Here is a 17,628-nt window from a genome sequence, read left to right on the forward strand (position 1 = left end):
CTAGATAGGTGGGCACAGATTCTAGAACAGTTGTTTGTGTGGTGGAGAAAAAGAGTATGTGCATGTCTGTGTCAGATAATATAATAAGATACTTAATAGAAAGGGAGAAGCAAGAGGATCAGGTGTAAAAAATTAAATGACAAAGAAGAAAGAGAGAATGTGTTAAAAAATACTAGGAAATATAAGACAGATTTTTCTTAAGCTGAGCATAAAGAGTTGCAGGAAAAAAATATGAAGAGGATACTCCAGGAGCTGAAAATCCTAAAACCTTAATCACACCCTAAGCAAGATATACCGGACATGTTGCAGAAGGTGAAGCAAAGCAGGACAAATTAAATAAGGCCATTCTGAAGCTGGAGTCCATAATCACCACAAAAGAAGACAATGCGAGGCAACTACAGATCAAGTCTTTAGCAGTGGCCTGGGAAACGTAGGAGACAAACGTTACTTGTAAAAGAACAGGGCATTTTCTCATTGCAAAGAAAAACCGGAAAATTTTATGGGATCTATCTACTCATACATTATCGTCTTCCAATTCAGAGTTCAACATTTGATACTCTGATCTTAAAAAATGAATACAATAGTACAATTTTACTCAGAACGGGTTTTACTTCAACATCAGACTATGATCGTATCTGGAGTACACATGTACCACCTAAAAAAGGGCGAGGCAGGCCTACTACTGTTGCACTAGACTGGTTCTGGAGTAAATTCAGAAAGAATGGGAAGGTTCAGTTCAAAGATTCTCAGATTTTAGTATTCATAAATGCTACTAGCTATTCAGAAAAAAGGGTGAGGAGAATGAGAAAAATTGATAAAAGCATTCACCAAAGTGTGAAAGTACGGATAGTATTCCCCACAGAATTAAGAGTGCTTCACAGTAAGAAACACTAAATATGTATTTCAGGATCTAGTTCAAGTAGGTGTTTGTAGAACAACTCTCAGAGCAGTAGCGTGAAAACCACATAGGTGGGAGAGACACAAGTCGCCTCATGACCATTAAGTCAGAAGTGGGTGGGGAAAAAAACCAATGAAATGTTTCGGTAGGTTTGGCATCAAATATAGAAAGCATAAGTCTTCATTTGTTGTAATTTACAGGGCAGTGCCAATTTGTGGAGAAAGGGCCTAGTGGGGTGGGTGGTCAGGCTCTGGGAAGAGGTGTCAACAAAGAAAGCATAACTGGGGATTCTAAATCAAGAAAGACTAGAAGAGTTATTTAAGAAAAAAAATAGCACAGCCATTCAATGACGAATGTGCACAGTTTGAGAGGAATGTGGCACTGAGGAGTGAAGGAAGGCAAAGACAATTTAATCATCAGTGTGACAGAGATTATGGGAGATGTCAATAGTATCACCTGGGGAAGTGGTGTGGTAAGTTGAGTAAAAGACAGAGGACAGGACCTTGTGGTAACAATAAAGGAAAAGGCAAACACTGAGGATCAGTCTCAACTTTCCTGAAGTTTTTCAGCAGTGGTAGTACTACAGAAGGCCTAAAGCACTGTGCATAGAAACCGGTGGTAAGAGATAGGTTGAACAAGAGAAAGGGAGAGAGGTGAGGATGCATGAACAACTTCCACAGTCTTGTGGCAGAAAGTACATTTCAAGTATATGTGCTAATCATCTAAGAAGTGATCCTTATCAGAAAGGTCTTGCCACATTCTGATTTATAAACAAACTTCTAAACCACAACTGTTTTCTGGTCCCTGTCTGACTGCGTTGGTAGTTCTATCCCTTGCATCTACACCCTGGAGACGTCTACATCTTTTTAAATCAGGAGATGACCTCATAGAGGAAACACCATTAGGAATGCTTGTTTGGAGTAACTCACTACTGTTGAAGAAGCACTACAACTGCTGTTAGCACACTCTTGCTCTGCAGTCCTTGCCTCCAGCTGCATTTGAAGGCAGATTAATGGTTTGTGTTTCCCTACAAACTGCTAAAACGTTATTAGGATATGTTACCTTCAACATTCCCAATTTGCATTCCACTGTCATTTCCTGATATCCCTTCTTCTCCATTTCCCATGCCCAGGTAGTGTTGAAATCCTGACAAAGCTGTCAAAGAAAAATAATGTTAAAACAGGCATCCTTAAACTAACAATCAACAAACATTTTTTTCCTAGGGAAAAGTCTTGGGCGCAAGCAAGATTCTGACCGTGCATACCAAGCATGTTGATCATTTTGTTTTGATTTTTTTAAAATAACTTTATTGGCATTTTAGTCAAGCATAAGCAGTGTATCATAAATGGAAATACGAGCCTATCCTCCATCCCTTATCAGTACTGTAGGATATCAGTGTACTAAGCTACAGGAGCAAAGAGGCCATAGTCTTAAAGAATGCGTGTGTTAAATGAATTGCTGCAAGGTCCAAACAATCAGGCTCCTAAACCAAACTGTTTTCTTTGGGAAACTGCTCAGTCGTCTTTGGTAATTTGGTTAAAACAGCAAGCCCCTCATCAGAGAAACGTTTAGGGTATCTATGCAACAGCTTACCAAAATAACACATCTTTGGTAATATAGAACATGAATGGTGCAAACCATGTTAACTAAGAGGATATACACAGTCGGAAAGTCAAAAACAACAAAAGAAAGGGAATCTGATGTAGGGATCAAAAGATATACCAAAAATACTTTATAATGCTTACTGCTAAGTTAGCTGCAGAAAAGAAAATGTGAAGGACATGGATCTCAAAAAGTTCCACATATGGCAGCAGTGAATTAGTTTTTGGCACTGAAAGGAATTAATGTACAAAATAAACTGGAAAAAGAAAATCTTCCTCAGACAACAATTCAGAGAAACCAGTTGCGCAGTGCTCCCCACAACTCCATTTCAGTTCTGTAGCTAAATGTGCTCTTGCTCCACATGGTCCTTAGGATTTCTCTGCAGAACCATCAGCTTCCTTTGTCAGACACATGAAAAAGGTTTCAAATGAAGGATAAAGTCCAGTTTTAACTAATTGAGGCAACTCGTTCTTCCTCAGGTTTCAGGACCTTTTACAATCACCAGCCACAGGAAAAAATTCCAAAGGGACGAGCGTGCAGTACTGACAGAAGCAGGACTATTCATGTTAGATATGAAACAACTTTTCAGTGCCAGAGACTCAAGATAGAGCTGGTGACCAGACTCTTCAAAAGCTTTATCAGGTACAAATGAATCCTATAATGTAACAACAAGATAGTTAGTTCTTCAGTCTTCTGTTTAATTTGGCTCTTATCTGATATCAAATGAGTAAGACAATTGAACCAATCAAAACAGTCAGTGATGGGTTCTGATCTCCTAAGGAAATCAAACTAAAATCTCCTGACTTTCTCCTTCTACCATTTAAAGAAAAGTATCTCCATTCCTTTCAGGGGTATTCTTTCAAGCAAAAGTTACTGAAAGTCCCTTCTTAACAACAAAATCCTAAATGGTGCAATCTTTGTTCTCCCTCTTTAAATCCCTCCCAAGACTGTCATAGTTAATCGAACCAAAGATCAAAGGAGATCTCCACCAACAATTCATAAACAACTTTTGGATAGAACAGTAAGAAGAAGGTGCTCCAGATCAAGTTGTTATTATTTATTTGTTAAGCATACTATCAGCTGTTCTTGGTGCTAGGAAATCAGTTGTATTTATCAACCACCAAATTAAACAACCAAAATCAGCGGAACTGATTAAAAGATTTTCAGCCCGTTTATTTTGTTTTTTTAATATCTTAAGGAAAGTTTGTGCAAAACAGCACTGATTTTCAAACCTGGCTGTTTCAAATGAGGAGAGTCAGTCGCCTGAAAGTACTTTCATGGTATTTGTAGAACGTATATATTTCTCAATTAGAGAGTTCTGGTACTAGTTACACAGTGTTCTATAAACCACTGCTTAAGATTTAAATCACATTTGATTGTGTGTCCAGAAACCAGACAAGTTTGCGCAGTGTGGGGGAAATATGTCCACATTTTTCAGATCTGTCATTAACCAGGCAGAAGCATTTTGTATGCACAATAGATAACCAAGGAATTTCTCGAATATTCCAGACAAACAATATTCTCGTAAGTTGTTAAAGAATAACAGTGTAATCATCACTGTAGACTGGTGATGGACGTCAAGTGAAAAGATGTTGTTGATGATTTTAAGAATGCTGTGGATGATTTTCAATGATAAATGCTAAAAATGATCAATGCAGACACATTTAAACAATAATGTTGCATTGAGATGAATTTCCAGTTTCAAATAGACTTGACTATAGTAAGGTGGGGGCTCACAGGCTAGAGGAGACATACCTATCAGTAAGACTGTAGACTTTAGTAGTATTTAATTTCAAAAACTTTCCCCACATGCTCTAGCATACTACTGACAAATAGAACCACATGATCTACCAGATGGGTGGAATTGTTTTGCTGCTGGAGACTGAGCATCAGCTGCTGTCTTCTGCATACATGTAACACCAGATGCAATGTGATTACATAAGACATGCCACTGCTGCATGCAGATATTAAACAAAAGGGGCAAGAGTATAGCTTCATGTAGGACTGCCCCCTTCTGTTCACCAGCTGTGGCTGCTTATTGTGTAAATGTTACCTACAGAGATCTGTTTGTCAGGAAAAATGTTAGTCAAGATAATGCTTTAGTGTGGATGCCAAGATAATGCCACCTTCAGATAAGGTGGTGGTGGTCAATGGTATCGAGCTCCATTGAGAAATCAAGAAAATGAGTGTACCAATGCCATCTCCAGCCACCCTCAACCTCAAATCACGAAGAACTGAGAGCAGAGTTAGTTCTCTAGGACAGAATCTTGTTTGAGTTGAGTCAAGAAAAGTATAGTTCTGTAAGTGTTTTTGGAGCTGGAGTGAAACTACTACTTCTACGATTTTACCAAGAAATAGTGGTACTGAAATAGGCTGAAAATGTTCATGTTCCGTTGGAACGCAAATTTACCTTTTGCATCGGGGATTAACGCAATAGTTTCTTACCGCTTCAAGTCGTTTTGTAGCTTGAAGAATTTTCTGGATTCATGTGCTTTGTATTATTCCGCCATCTAGTCTTGGGTCTGGAATGCTTCTCCAGTATACTAGTAGTGTTCTTTTTTTTTTTTTTGGTCGTGCATCAAAGGTTCCAGCATTTGTTGTCCCATCCAGTCTCCTCTGACATCATACGCCCTCTTCTGAAGCTCCCACGTGTGGTTGCCATCTTCAGCGTCTTTTTTCTTTTCTTTTCTTGCTCTCCCATATTGTAATAGAGGTGGGTGGGCCGCTTGTGAATCCAGATTTTTTTCAAGCTGTAAAACTACTCCTACTAGTAAGAAACCATGTTATTATGCAGCATGAATCTTTTCTGGATTCAAAGCTGTGCATTGATTTTGTTGCAGTTTTCTAATCTTGTGGTGGTTGGGATGAAGAATGTCTTGCAAAGTTATATTTGCTACAAAAGTTATTGTTGCTCCTTTTTTTGCGTGCAGTGTGTGCTTTTCGGTTAAGAATGTCACTGTATTCCTACACTAGAGTGACAGAATTAGATTGTTTGTGAGATCCACTTATAGACTGTACCCTTTGCCAATGGTTTACCCACGTTGTGATCTGCAAACAACACATACAATTGCTTTGTCTTCCTACTTGTTTCTGTTTTTTCTATACAGTACATGATCGTTCTTCATGTAACCAGTGTATGTAAAGCTCTTACCGCTTGATTTTTAGTTCTCGGGAAAAAACTATGCATTTGATTTGACTGATTTATGTGGAAGTGTGAAATGACTTTGGCTAAGAATTGTGATTCTGTCCTCATGACTATTCTGTCCTTGTGGATTTGCAAGTACAGCTCTTGGATTGTAAGTGCCTGTAGCACACTCACCCAGCGAAGCAAAGTCATTGTCACTAGGAATACGTTTTTCAGAGTGAGCATTTTTAGGGAGGCCTTGTGTAAGGGTTCAAAAGGTCTCCTTATTAGTTGTGTTAGTACCAGGTTTAAGTTCCATGTAGGGACTAGTACCTGCCTGGATGGTACTACCCTCTTTGCTCCCCTCTTTTTATTAGAGGTGTTCTGAAGAAACGTCTTCAAAATTAATTCTTGTGTAGGACATTATTGCTGTTAAATGAAAGTTTAATAAAGCAGGGGGGTGTGGCTAACCGCCCAAGATGGTGGTCGTCTGATTGCGGAGCTCCCGGTCCAGGCCTGACAAACTCAATAAATCCGTGCTAAATCGGGCCATCCATGTATGAGGTACCGATATTAGCCCTGGAGTAATAGCCGAACGCACACTGAAACAGCAACAGGATCCCGGTCGGTACTTTGCGGGCGCCACTGAGCATTTTGCTGAGCTGGGCCTAACGAGTGGAGAGACGAGACTGGACGAGGCGCCCGTTGGGTTGGAGGCGTGTTGCGGCGAGTGGGGGGCGCGACGGCGGCACAGTCGTGATTGGTGCCGGCTGCAGGGGCCTGGGTAGCAGCGCTGTAACCTCCATCGATTCCGGATGCCTGAACCACCCCCTTCTCCTGTGAGGCGCTGTGCGAGACAAAGCGCAGAACATGGTGCGGGTGCAACTAGGACTGGTGCAGAGCTGGGCCTAGCGAGAGGAGAGACAAGACTGGATGAGATTGCTTTTGAACCGGCGACGTGCTCCGGTGAGTGAGGGGCGTGTCGGTGATCGGTGCTGGACACGTGAGTCTGGGCTGCGTCGCTGCGGCCTACATCAACCCAGGATACCGGGACCCTCCCCCCCTTCTTTTGTGATGTGCTGTACGGAACGACGTGTAGAATAGAGATAGTGTGCGAGGGACAAAAAGCACTGGCATCCTCAACTGCCGAAGAGTACAACAGGAGAAGAAACACAGAGATCTATCTCTAATTCTATGAGTGGCAAAAGTCTTGCATCACACGCCACTGCGTGACCACCAATATGAGAGGGTTATGAGACTGGAACCAGGCGGCGACTAGAAGCACTGCCAACACCTACCTTCTGCCAAGAGATTTCATACCAAAGATTTCAAGTATATGGCTGAGGCTGTGAGGATAGAAACCTCAGTTGGTGAAGGCCACTCATTGAATTGACTGTGAGATCTGAGGTGCCGACCTACTGGATTGGCCGCACTATCTATACACATGATCATGGGTCGCACAAAGGGCAAACATCTTGAGGGTGTGGAGACGCCGGCCTCTGGGAACCCAGTGCCGGCTACAGCAGCAGAATGCCCAATGGATAAACTTGACGTCATTTTACAAGAAATCAGGGATCACGGCTGGCGATAGAACAAAGACTGGGCTCTATCACAATAGAACTGAGTATCCTGAAAGATGATTAAAAAGAAATTGACAGAATAAAACAGACAGAAACAAATGTCGCTAATATCCTCCCTGCCCACAAGGAAAATAAAAATGCTATTGAACACTTGCGGCAACAAGTAGAAGCCTTGCAGGAAAGAGTCGAAGACGCAGAAGGGAGATCACGATGCAATAATGTCTGCACAGTCGGCCTCCCGGAGGGAAAAGAAGGGTGAGACTCCACACAATATGTGGAAGAGTGGCTGAAAACGATATCAATGGACGGTTAACAGCCCACTTCACAATAGAGACAGCGCATCGAATACCTGGTAGGAGGCCCCCACAAGGGGCACCGCCGTGCCCCTTGATAGCCTGGGTACTGAACTACAGAGATCGTGATACCCTGTTACAAGTGGTGAGAGAAACGGACCCCATCATCGTAGATAATACTAGAGTCTCCCTGTACCCAGACTACACACTGGCAGTCCAGAGACGTAGAGCTTCTTTTCAATCCGTAAAAAAGCGGCTCCGAGCGGAGGGACTACCATATGCCCTACTATTTCCGGCCCGATTACGAATCACACATAATCAAAAAGCACATTTCTTTGAAACACCTGATTTAGTACGCGACTGGCTAGACATGACCTTCCCACACCCGGGGCCTGAAGGCCAAAGTGATGACCTACCATTGAGACACATCCATCAGCCCCGCAAAGACAAACGAAATTGTCAACATTGAGCACTGAAAAAAATGGGCCCAACATTGTCGCAGGTACTGGGGGGTTAGAATGATGCAATTCAGTGAGCATACTCCATACAAAGAGCAGACTCCTCTCCTGGCGCTGCCTCCTCGGTGGATAGCACCGTTGCGTCCGACTCAGAGGGAAGCCTGGCATTATTCCCCTCCATTACCCCACAGACAGCGCAGGAACTCTAGTGAATAGCCTAAGCGAAATTGAGCCCCTAAAGGTCCTCTCCAAGTGCTGCAGTAAAAGACTTATGAACAATCACAAAATGCCTGCACAGACCGGGTAGCAACTTAGAATGATCAGTTCTAACATAGACGAATCACACCCTCGCCAGAACACTGACTGCCACAAGATGAAGAGACTGGCTGCGAGGATCGAACTCGAAAGTACACAGATAAAAAATCCTCCTCCTTGTTAGTAGATGTGTCCCCATCTCCTATGGGGTTCATATATCTCCCTCCTAAGTGGCGGTCCTGGACGGTCGATCTCTGTGATCCCTGTCTCACATAGAGAAACCCGTTAACCACAGGCGAGAACTACTAAACATACATCTTGTACAACCCCATTGCGTAGGCTTTTTTGATTGTTTGCATAATAATGGTTACAAGCCGATTCGATTTTTATTGTGTAAAAGTTTGGCAGAGTCTGTTTTGGCTTTGCCTAGTATTGGGTTTAGTTGGAGGAACTGTTTATTATTTCAAAGTTTTGACATCAACAAACACATTGAGGTAGTGCCGCTGGGCACAGATGTTCGATAGGATCTCTTCCAAAATAGAATTGAAAAGTGACCATGCGTTGACGACAAACGGCTTAATTATGACACACCACTGCTAAATTTCCCCTATGAGAGCGAGATGTCAAGTTAGAAAAAGAAGGGAGGGGAGGGGTGTTAATTGTTACGTGTTAAAAAGTATTAAACAGAACACAATCTCACCTGGTACACTACAATATACCAAATATGTACTATATATCCAAATGTTAGTCAAGAATGAATATTGGCGAAGAATTCGGATACAGCATTATATACCTGAACTATACAACATAATACTGTGTCACCGAGATAATAATGCTATGTATTATGCACTATGAAAAATGTTATTCTGAAATATATTGTGAAAGCTACTGTATGACTCATACCGAAATCAATAAAAATGTGTTAAAAAAAATAAAATAAAGCATAAGTTAGCTTGCAGTCCAGTAGATGCGCGAGACAGTTAAGGACCGGTGTAACCTCAGTATTGTCCAGTAATCGCTCCATCCTTTCGCATCACTTTGAGTATCTTACCCATTTGGCTCTGTAACACTTTCTTGTTCTTTGCCTTCTTGCTTCTCTGAGAATGGCCACTGTGTTTTCTGGTAAACACAGGTGGCCAAGTTCTGAGTCTTCAGAAGCCAAGTTGCCAAACAAGCTCTCTGGTTCGTGAAGGAGAACTCCCCATCCTTGACAGCAGATTATATTGTTTTAGTAATCCCTGTATTTTGCCCTGCTCCATTTCTATTAGGTCTGAGTATGATGTTTGTCTCTCCCATGGAGGGGCAATGAGTATTAGCGTCATTCCTGGATCTTTGCATTTGTTGACTACTCTGTTTAACAGTGGTATCAGGGGGAAAAGTGTAAGCAATTATCCATGACCAGTTTATCTACAGAGCATTCCCCAAGGATAGGTGGCATGGATGTCCGGACGGAAAGTATTGACATTTTGCATTCGCCGGCATTGTGCATAGATCTATTTCTGGTGTTTCACATAGTCTGAATATCTGTTTGAGTACTGCTTGATTGAGATCCCACTCGCAGGAGGATGATGCTTGCCTGCTTAGTTTGTCCGCTCGACACTGTCTATCCCTGGAAGATGAATTGCTGTTAAGTTTATTTGTCTCTGCTTGGCCCACTTTCAGATTTCCTGAGCTCGTCTCGATAGAACAAAAGTTTATGTTCCTCCCTGCCTGTTGATATAAAAGATTGCCATAGTGGTGTCTGTTTGAAATAATATACATTTTCCCTCATAGCTTGTTCTGAAAGGCTTTTAAGGCTAGGAACACTGTTTTTAACTCCAAGATATTGATATGCTGGACTTCCTCCCGTTCCTTTCCATACACCTCCAGCTTTGAGTGTGCCCTTATGGGCTCCCGATCCAATATGTGAGTAATCTGTAGTAATGGTTGCTCTTGGAGTTGGTTTTGTAAATGGTCATCCTGCTGTTAAATGTGATCTGCTCCACCATGCCATCTCTTACTTTACATTTTGGGTGACAACCACTAGATCTTCCCAACTCCCCATTGGCTTTGTACCCACTCTTGAACTGGTCTTATATGTAGCCTTGAATATGATATGAGAGGAATGCATAAGGCCACCTTCCCCAGTATTTTCCCCACAGTCCTCGCTGTTAGAGACTACCTCTTCTGTAGAAATGAGTTTCTTGAAGTATTGATGCTATTCTATTCTCGCAAGGATATGCCTTTGCCTCTCTTGACTTGATTCCTGCTCCCAGAAAGATTTCTTCCTGCTGTGGTATTGGTGATGCCTTTTCCATATTTATTGATAACCCCAACCTGAAAAGTGTTGTGATCACTTTCTGTATGTCTGTTTGGCATTTGTTTAAAGAGTTTGCTTTTACTAGCCAGTCGTCAAAGTAAGGATATAAGTGTATCCCTTGTCTTCTTAAGCGCTGCCACTGCTGCTAGGCACTCTACAAACATCCTTGGTGCAGACTTTATCCCAAAGGCCAGCACTCTGAATTGGTAGTGTGTCTAGTCTAATACAAAACACAAGCATCTCTTGTGTTTGTGATTCATTGCGATGTGCAAGTAAGCTTCTTTTAGGTCCATAGTTGCCATGTAATCTCCTTTTTGTAACTGTGGTATGACTTCTTGTGGTGTTGTCATCTTGAATTGTTGGGACTTTATGAACTTGATTGTAAACAAGAGGTCCAGTATAGAATGTAGAGTTCCGTCCAGTTTTGCAATAAGGAAATATGATGACTAATGTCCCTGACTGATCACTTTCTTGGGCACCCTTTCTATTGCCCTTTTGTAGGAAGTTGGCTCTGTATATACTATCTCAAAGTGAGAGTTAGTGTGCACAGAGTCCAAGCGTTCCCCTTAGAGGTTGACAGTGACAAAATTAGATAATACTAATGCTCTATGTTGTGGTAGTGTGGTCGAGCAGTAGGCTTATCAGAGGGTAGTGTTAAGCATTTGTTGTACACACACATGCAATAAATGGGAACACACACTCAAAGACTTAACTCCAGGCCAATAGGTTTTTATACAGAAAAATATTATTTTTTAAATTTATTTTAGAACCACACGATTCAGAATACAAGTAAATACATAAATTGTAACATACTTGGCATAGGTAAATATGGAACTTTGAAGTAAAACAGTAAGGTACACAGTTTTGGCAAAAATGGCAATAAGCTATTTTAAAAGTGGACACTGCAAAAATCAACAGTCCCTGGGGAAGGTAAGTACAAGTTAGTTTAGCAGGTAAGTAAAGCACTTACAAGTTCAGTCTCCAGGGTATAGGCAGCCCACCGTTGGGGGGTCAAGTTAACCCCAAACACCCATCACCAGCAACACAGGGTCGGTCAGATGCAGAGGTCAAAGTAGGGCCCAAATAACATAGGCGCCTATGGAGACTAGGGGTTCTCTGGTTCAAGTCTGCTAGCCGGTAAGTACCGGCGTCCTCAGGGAGCAGACCACGGGGGTTTTGTAGAGCACTGTGGGGAGTGGGAGGGGGGATTGGGGGGGGAAAATCACAAACAGTCACACAAAATACACCCTCAGCTGCACAAGGGCGGCCGGGTGCAGTGTGCAAAGTAGGTGTCAGGTTTAGTATTGGTTTCAATGGAGGGACCCACGGATCAATCTGGCAATGCAGGCAGGGCACATACGGCTTCTCGGGCGAACCACTGACTGAGCAAATATGAGGGCCGCCTGCTGGTCACTCCTGCACTGGTAGTTGGTTCCTCTCGGGTCTGGGGGCTGCTGGTGCATTGCTTCTTCCAGGCATCGGGTTCTTTGTTAACGGACAGTCAGGGGGAGCCTCTGGATTCTCTCTGCAGGTGTCGCCGTGGGGGCGCAGGGAGGTCGTCTCAGGGGGTGCAGGGAGGTCATCTCAGGGTGTCCACGTCGTGTGAGTCACCTGGGGGTCCTCGCTGCAGTGTTGGTTTCTCTAGGAAACGATTTGGGGGCGTTGGGTGCAAAGTGTTGGGGACTCCCGCTTCCGGAGTGAGGCTAGAGTCCCTTTAAAGATCGTTTCTTCTTTGTTGTTTAGACAGAGCCGCTGTCCACAGGAGTTTTTTGGTCCTCTGGGTTGCAGGGCAGTCCTCTGAGTCGGCAGAGGTCGCTGGTCCCGCTGGATGCATCGCTGTTGCAGGTTCTTTGAGTCTGGAGACAGGCCGGTAGGGCTGGGACCAAGTCAGTTGTTGTCTCCGTCTTCCCTATGGGGCTTTCAGGTGAGCAGTCCTTCTTCTTGTTCAGGTCGTCAGGAAATCTGTTTTCCTGGGTTCAGGGTCACCCCCAAATACTCAATTTAGGGGTGTGTTTAGGGCTGGAGGGCAGTAGCCAATGGCTACTGTCCCCGAGGGTGGCTACACCCTCCTTGTGCCTCCTCCCTGTGGGGAGGAGGGCACATTCCTAATCCTATTGGGAGAAATCCTTCAAAGCAAGATGGAGGATTTTCTAAGGCAGGGGTCACCTCAGCTCAGGACACCTTAGGGGCTGTCCTGGCTGGAGGGAGACTCCTCCTTGTTTTTCTCATTATCTCCTCTGGATTTGCCGCCAAAAGTGGCGGCTTTGTCCGGGGTGCGGGCATCTGCACTAGCTGGAGTGCCCTGGGGTGCTGTAACACCAGGCTTGAGCCTTTGAGGCTCACCACCAGGTGTTACAGTTTCTGCAGGGGGAGGTGTGAAGCACCTCCACCCAGTACAGGCTTTATTCCTGGTCACATTGTGCACAAAGACACTCACCCCATGTGGCCAGAAAAGCGTCTGGATGTGGCAGGCTGGCATAAACTGGTCAGTCTAGCACTAGTAGTTGGGCTGGTATGCAGGGGGCATCTCTAAGATGCCCTCTGTGTGCATTTCTCAATAAATCCCACACTGGCATCAGTGTGGATTTATTGTGCTGAGAAGTTCGATACCAAACTTCCCAGTATTCAGTGTAGCCATTATGGAACTGTGGAGTTCGTGTTTGACAGACTCCCAGACCATATACTCTTTATGGCTACCCTGAACGTACAATGTCTAAGAATTGGGTTATACACTCTAGGGGCATAGTGCTCGTGCAGCTATGCCCTCTCTCCTATGGTATGGTGCACCCTGCCTTAGGGCTGTAAGGCCTACTAGAGGGGTGACTTACCTATGCTACAGGCAGTGGGTTGGGGGCACGGCACCCTGAGGGGAGTGCCATGTCGACTTTAGGGGTCATTATAAACATGGCGGTAAACACCGTCGCCCGCCGTGAACAGAAACCCTCCATAAAAAGATGCCAAAAACAGAATCCGCCAAACTTTCTGTTACCACCAGCCACCGCCAGGGCCTTGTCGGCGAAAAAGCTGCACATTCCACCCCACCACAGCCGAGCATACAAATCCCCCACCCTCCAAATAATGATGCACAAGTCACCGCGGTGGTCAGTGGATGCCAAACGACCAATGGTGGTACAGGCCGCCACGGCCAGCAATGGGACCCAACAGCAAGAAATGCACACGACGCATCCACAACACTATAAAACATGCACAGACGCACCCCACTATCCTTTGCATCGCATATAGGAGAAGCCAGACTGACAAAACTACAAGCAGACGTTGAATGCAACAGCATACAACTCGCACACCGAACCACACAACAGCACCCTCACCAATATCCACACAACACACCACCCACAACACACACCATGGCACCCCCTAAGCACCCACGCTTCACAGAAAGGGAGCTAAGAACAATGGTGGACAAGATACTCAAGGTCGAGCCACAAATATTCAGGGCACAGGTCCAGCACACACCCACCCCCAGGAAGATGGAGTTATGGCAGACAATAGTCAACAGGGTCAACGCAGTGGGAAAACCATCCACAAGAGATGGAACGACCTGCACGGGAAGGAGAGGTCCATGGCATCCAGGCACCACATTGCTGTCCAGAAGACTGGTGGAGGACCATCACCCTGCATGCCCACAAACCCACCAACAGGCCCACATCCCTCCCCCTGTGTACAGCCACCTACCCCTGCAAGGAATCACAATGGCACTACACCAACCACAATGCACCTCCACATCCCGTGCTTAATGCAATGGTAACTCCACAATAGGTCCCTGCATGGCCCAACAGGGGAAAACCTGCACAAAATAGTCATGCCCTGTGCACCCCATCCGAATATGTAAATGTAACATACATGTCCATTCCCCCACACAAGCACCACCACCCATGCCACCCTGACAGAAAGGACAAGGAGTTCCTGCGCCCCACATGGAGACAGAGGCACCACTCAGGACACCTGTGAGGGTGGTATGGACAGTGAGGAATACCCTGGCCCACCACACAGCTTGGACTGTCACCATCCAGCAGCCCCACCCAGGACACCACTGACGCCCCTACCACCCAGCCACCAACATCAGCTCTGGCCAAACGACCCCACACCAGTGTATCCAGGCCACAGACTGGTGGAACACAAGGACAACCAACAGGCAGGATGACGATGGCCCCAGTACAAGTGGTGCCACCAGACCTGTTCAGGGGACACAGGCACAGAGGGATAGGCCCAGTGGGAGGGCATCAGTGGCTCAGGGGGGAGGCCAAAGGATGGATGCTGCAGCCCAGGAGGTGATCTCTGAGGTCCTGGGAGCATACCACCATACCAAGTACAGGATGGGCCAGATTGTGGCCACCCTGGAGCAGAATCAAAGGCTGCAGATAGCACTCCACCAAGAGGCAATGGAGCAGTGGAAACAGCTCAATGCCACCATGGCCGCCTTATCAAGGGAGCTGCTGCACCACTTCCTAACCCAGCCTGAGACCCCCACAAACCAGGAAGCCCCTACCACAGACACGATACAGACCAGCCATCAACATCAGCAGCAGCAACTGGACTGGTACAACTATCCAAGGACACACAGGAGACCAGCACCCCTACCAATACAGTCCAACAACAGGCCCTCAAACGGTCCCTCAGGCTCAGATATGGTAATGGTACACCTGCCAAGACCAAGGCACTGTCAAAGAAGTCGTCACTCTGACACAAACTGTCTACCAAGTGTGACACTGAACCACCATCCTCACCCGCCAATAGCAATATAACAACTTGCAAGGGACAGATGGACCTATACCCACTGCCACCAATCGCTGAGACCATGTAGCCAGTATGGACATCCACCATCAGTCCACTGCCAACACTGTAAAGAGCTCCATGGCATCCCTGACACCTATGAAAACACATGTACACCAATGTCAATGTCCCCTCTCATTATGTTGAATCAAACTGAAGTGTGAATGCATTTGCCAGTGAAATCAAATAATTAGACCTTTATTGCAGGAATGGCACCCCACGCACACCATGGTTTGGAGTTAACAGAAATGTCTAACTAGTTGCTCATTATGTCACATAGCAATTGAATACCTTGTTACAGTGTAAACGTCTACAGACCCAAAACCCCCTTTGAGAATAAGTCAGACCAACAGTATGCAGTACAGACAACAACATTAGCAAACAGTACCTCTAAGTCACTGGAAGTATAGTTGGATGAGTTGGTTCCTGTAGTGTACGTCTTCCCCCTCTTCATCATCACCATCACTCTCATCCCCTCTCAGAAGAAGCTGGTCTGGATATACAGCACCCTCCTCCTCCAAGAAGGGAATAGATTTCCTCACGGCCACGTTGTGCAGCATGCAGCAGGCCACCACTATTCCACACACCTTCTCAGGGCCATAGCACAGGCAACCCCCAGAGATATGGAGGAAACAGAATCTAGCCTTCAGGAGACCTATAGTGCGCTCAATCACCCTCCTACTATGTCCATGGGCCTCATTGTAATTCCTCTCAGCATCTGTTCTAGGATTCCTTACTGGTGTCAGTAGCCAATGCATGTTGGGGTAGTCAGAATCTACTGCAAAAGTGGGAAAAACATGACTGTAACTAACTACCCTCAGTTGCAGACAGCCTGGCTGTCACCAATGTACAGAAAAGGTATTAGCCACACTCACCTGTGATCCATCCTCTGTCCCCTTGTAGTAGTTCCATCATGTCTGGCACACTGCTGTTCCTCAGCACAAATGAATCATGGACTGATCCAGGAAACATGGCATTCACATGGGAGATGTATTGGTCTGCAGTACACACCAATTGAATGTTCATAGAGTGAAAGTTCTTCCTGTTTCTGTACACCTATTCACTTATTCTTGGGGGGATGAGAGCTATGTGGGTGCCATCGATGGCACCTATAACATGGAGAATGTTGGCAAAAGCATAAAAGTCAGACTTGATGGCAGGTAGTTCAGCACTTTGGGGGAACCTCACATATGACTGCAGGTGTTGTACAAATGCATCCAGGAATTTGGACAGGATGAGGCAAAACATTGGCTGTCAAAAGCCTGCACCCATGCCCACTGTCACCTGAAATGAGCCTGTGACCAGGAAATGGAGTACAGAGAGCACTTGCACTTCAGTAGGGATGGCATGCTGATTGCGATTAGCCGGTCTCACTGCTGGATCCAGTAATGCACAAAGTTCATGAATGGTAGCACGAGTGAGTCTGTAATTGATAATGATTTGACATTCCACCATGGTCTCCAAATCAACAAGTGGTCTGTAAACAGATGGGGCCCTCCCTTGCCACATGGGTCTGTACCTACGAGGAGTGGAGAACACATGTGAGGTACACAAATTAATTTGCACAACATGTTGTGAAGATAACACTGCTGTCATACAAGTAGGTGACAGATAAACATTGTAGGATGCTAAACTGTAGTGACATGTCCTAACTGATACATCTGGACTGTTATGGTGAGTACATTTTCTGTTGGCCATGCGTTTGGGGGCTGGGGTCCATAGTGCCAGCATGGGGCCAATGACCAAATAATAACTGCATAGTAGTTAGCAAAATGTCAGCCCCCTGCCATCCAACATATGTAGCAGTGGAAGTCACCTCATACCGCTAGCGGTTGTCGTAATGACGTAAGGCGGTGTTCACCGCCGTGCACCCATTCAATGGTTAACATGGTTGTCAATGGGGAATATGGTCATATCGTGATCGCCGCCGGCAGTGTCGGTGCACACCGCCGCGGAGCGTATGCTATTTCGTCAGCCCAGCTTCACTTGACTCCCGGATTCCGTGCATGCAAGTACTCCACTGAGCGTGCTGCTGTGTCTTGACTCTGGTCCTGGAAATGGCACGAGTCACAGGGGAAAGGGCCCCGGCCTTTACCACGGAGGAGCTGGACAAGCTGGTGGATGGGGTCCTACCCCTGTATGCCAAGCTATATGGTCGACCAGAGGTGCAGGTGAGTAGGCGGATTGGGGTGCATGGATGTGTGTGATGGTGGTGGATGCCTGTAAACATGTGTGCACGATTTGTACCTGCACAGCTGTTCAATGCATGACAATCTGTATAAGTGAGGTGCTGTAATGCTGTTTCAAGTGTCTGACTTTCAATTGTCT

General features: G+C 45.3%; 1 protein-coding gene across 1 annotated transcript in view; it reads right to left on the minus strand.

The window, feature by feature from the left end:
• The window catches only part of RSF1 (remodeling and spacing factor 1), a 502,800-nt gene that overhangs the window by 423,647 nt on the left and 61,525 nt on the right, over positions 1–17,628 (minus strand). Inside the window, exon 3 of the mRNA XM_069203919.1 lies at positions 1,961–2,053. Within this exon, the coding sequence (XP_069060020.1) occupies positions 1,961–2,053 (93 nt within the window). The remainder of the gene's footprint in view (positions 1–1,960; positions 2,054–17,628) is intronic.

Source organism: Pleurodeles waltl, chromosome 8 (assembly GCF_031143425.1).
Source record: "Pleurodeles waltl isolate 20211129_DDA chromosome 8, aPleWal1.hap1.20221129, whole genome shotgun sequence".
NCBI classification, from domain to species: domain Eukaryota; kingdom Metazoa; phylum Chordata; class Amphibia; order Caudata; family Salamandridae; genus Pleurodeles; species Pleurodeles waltl.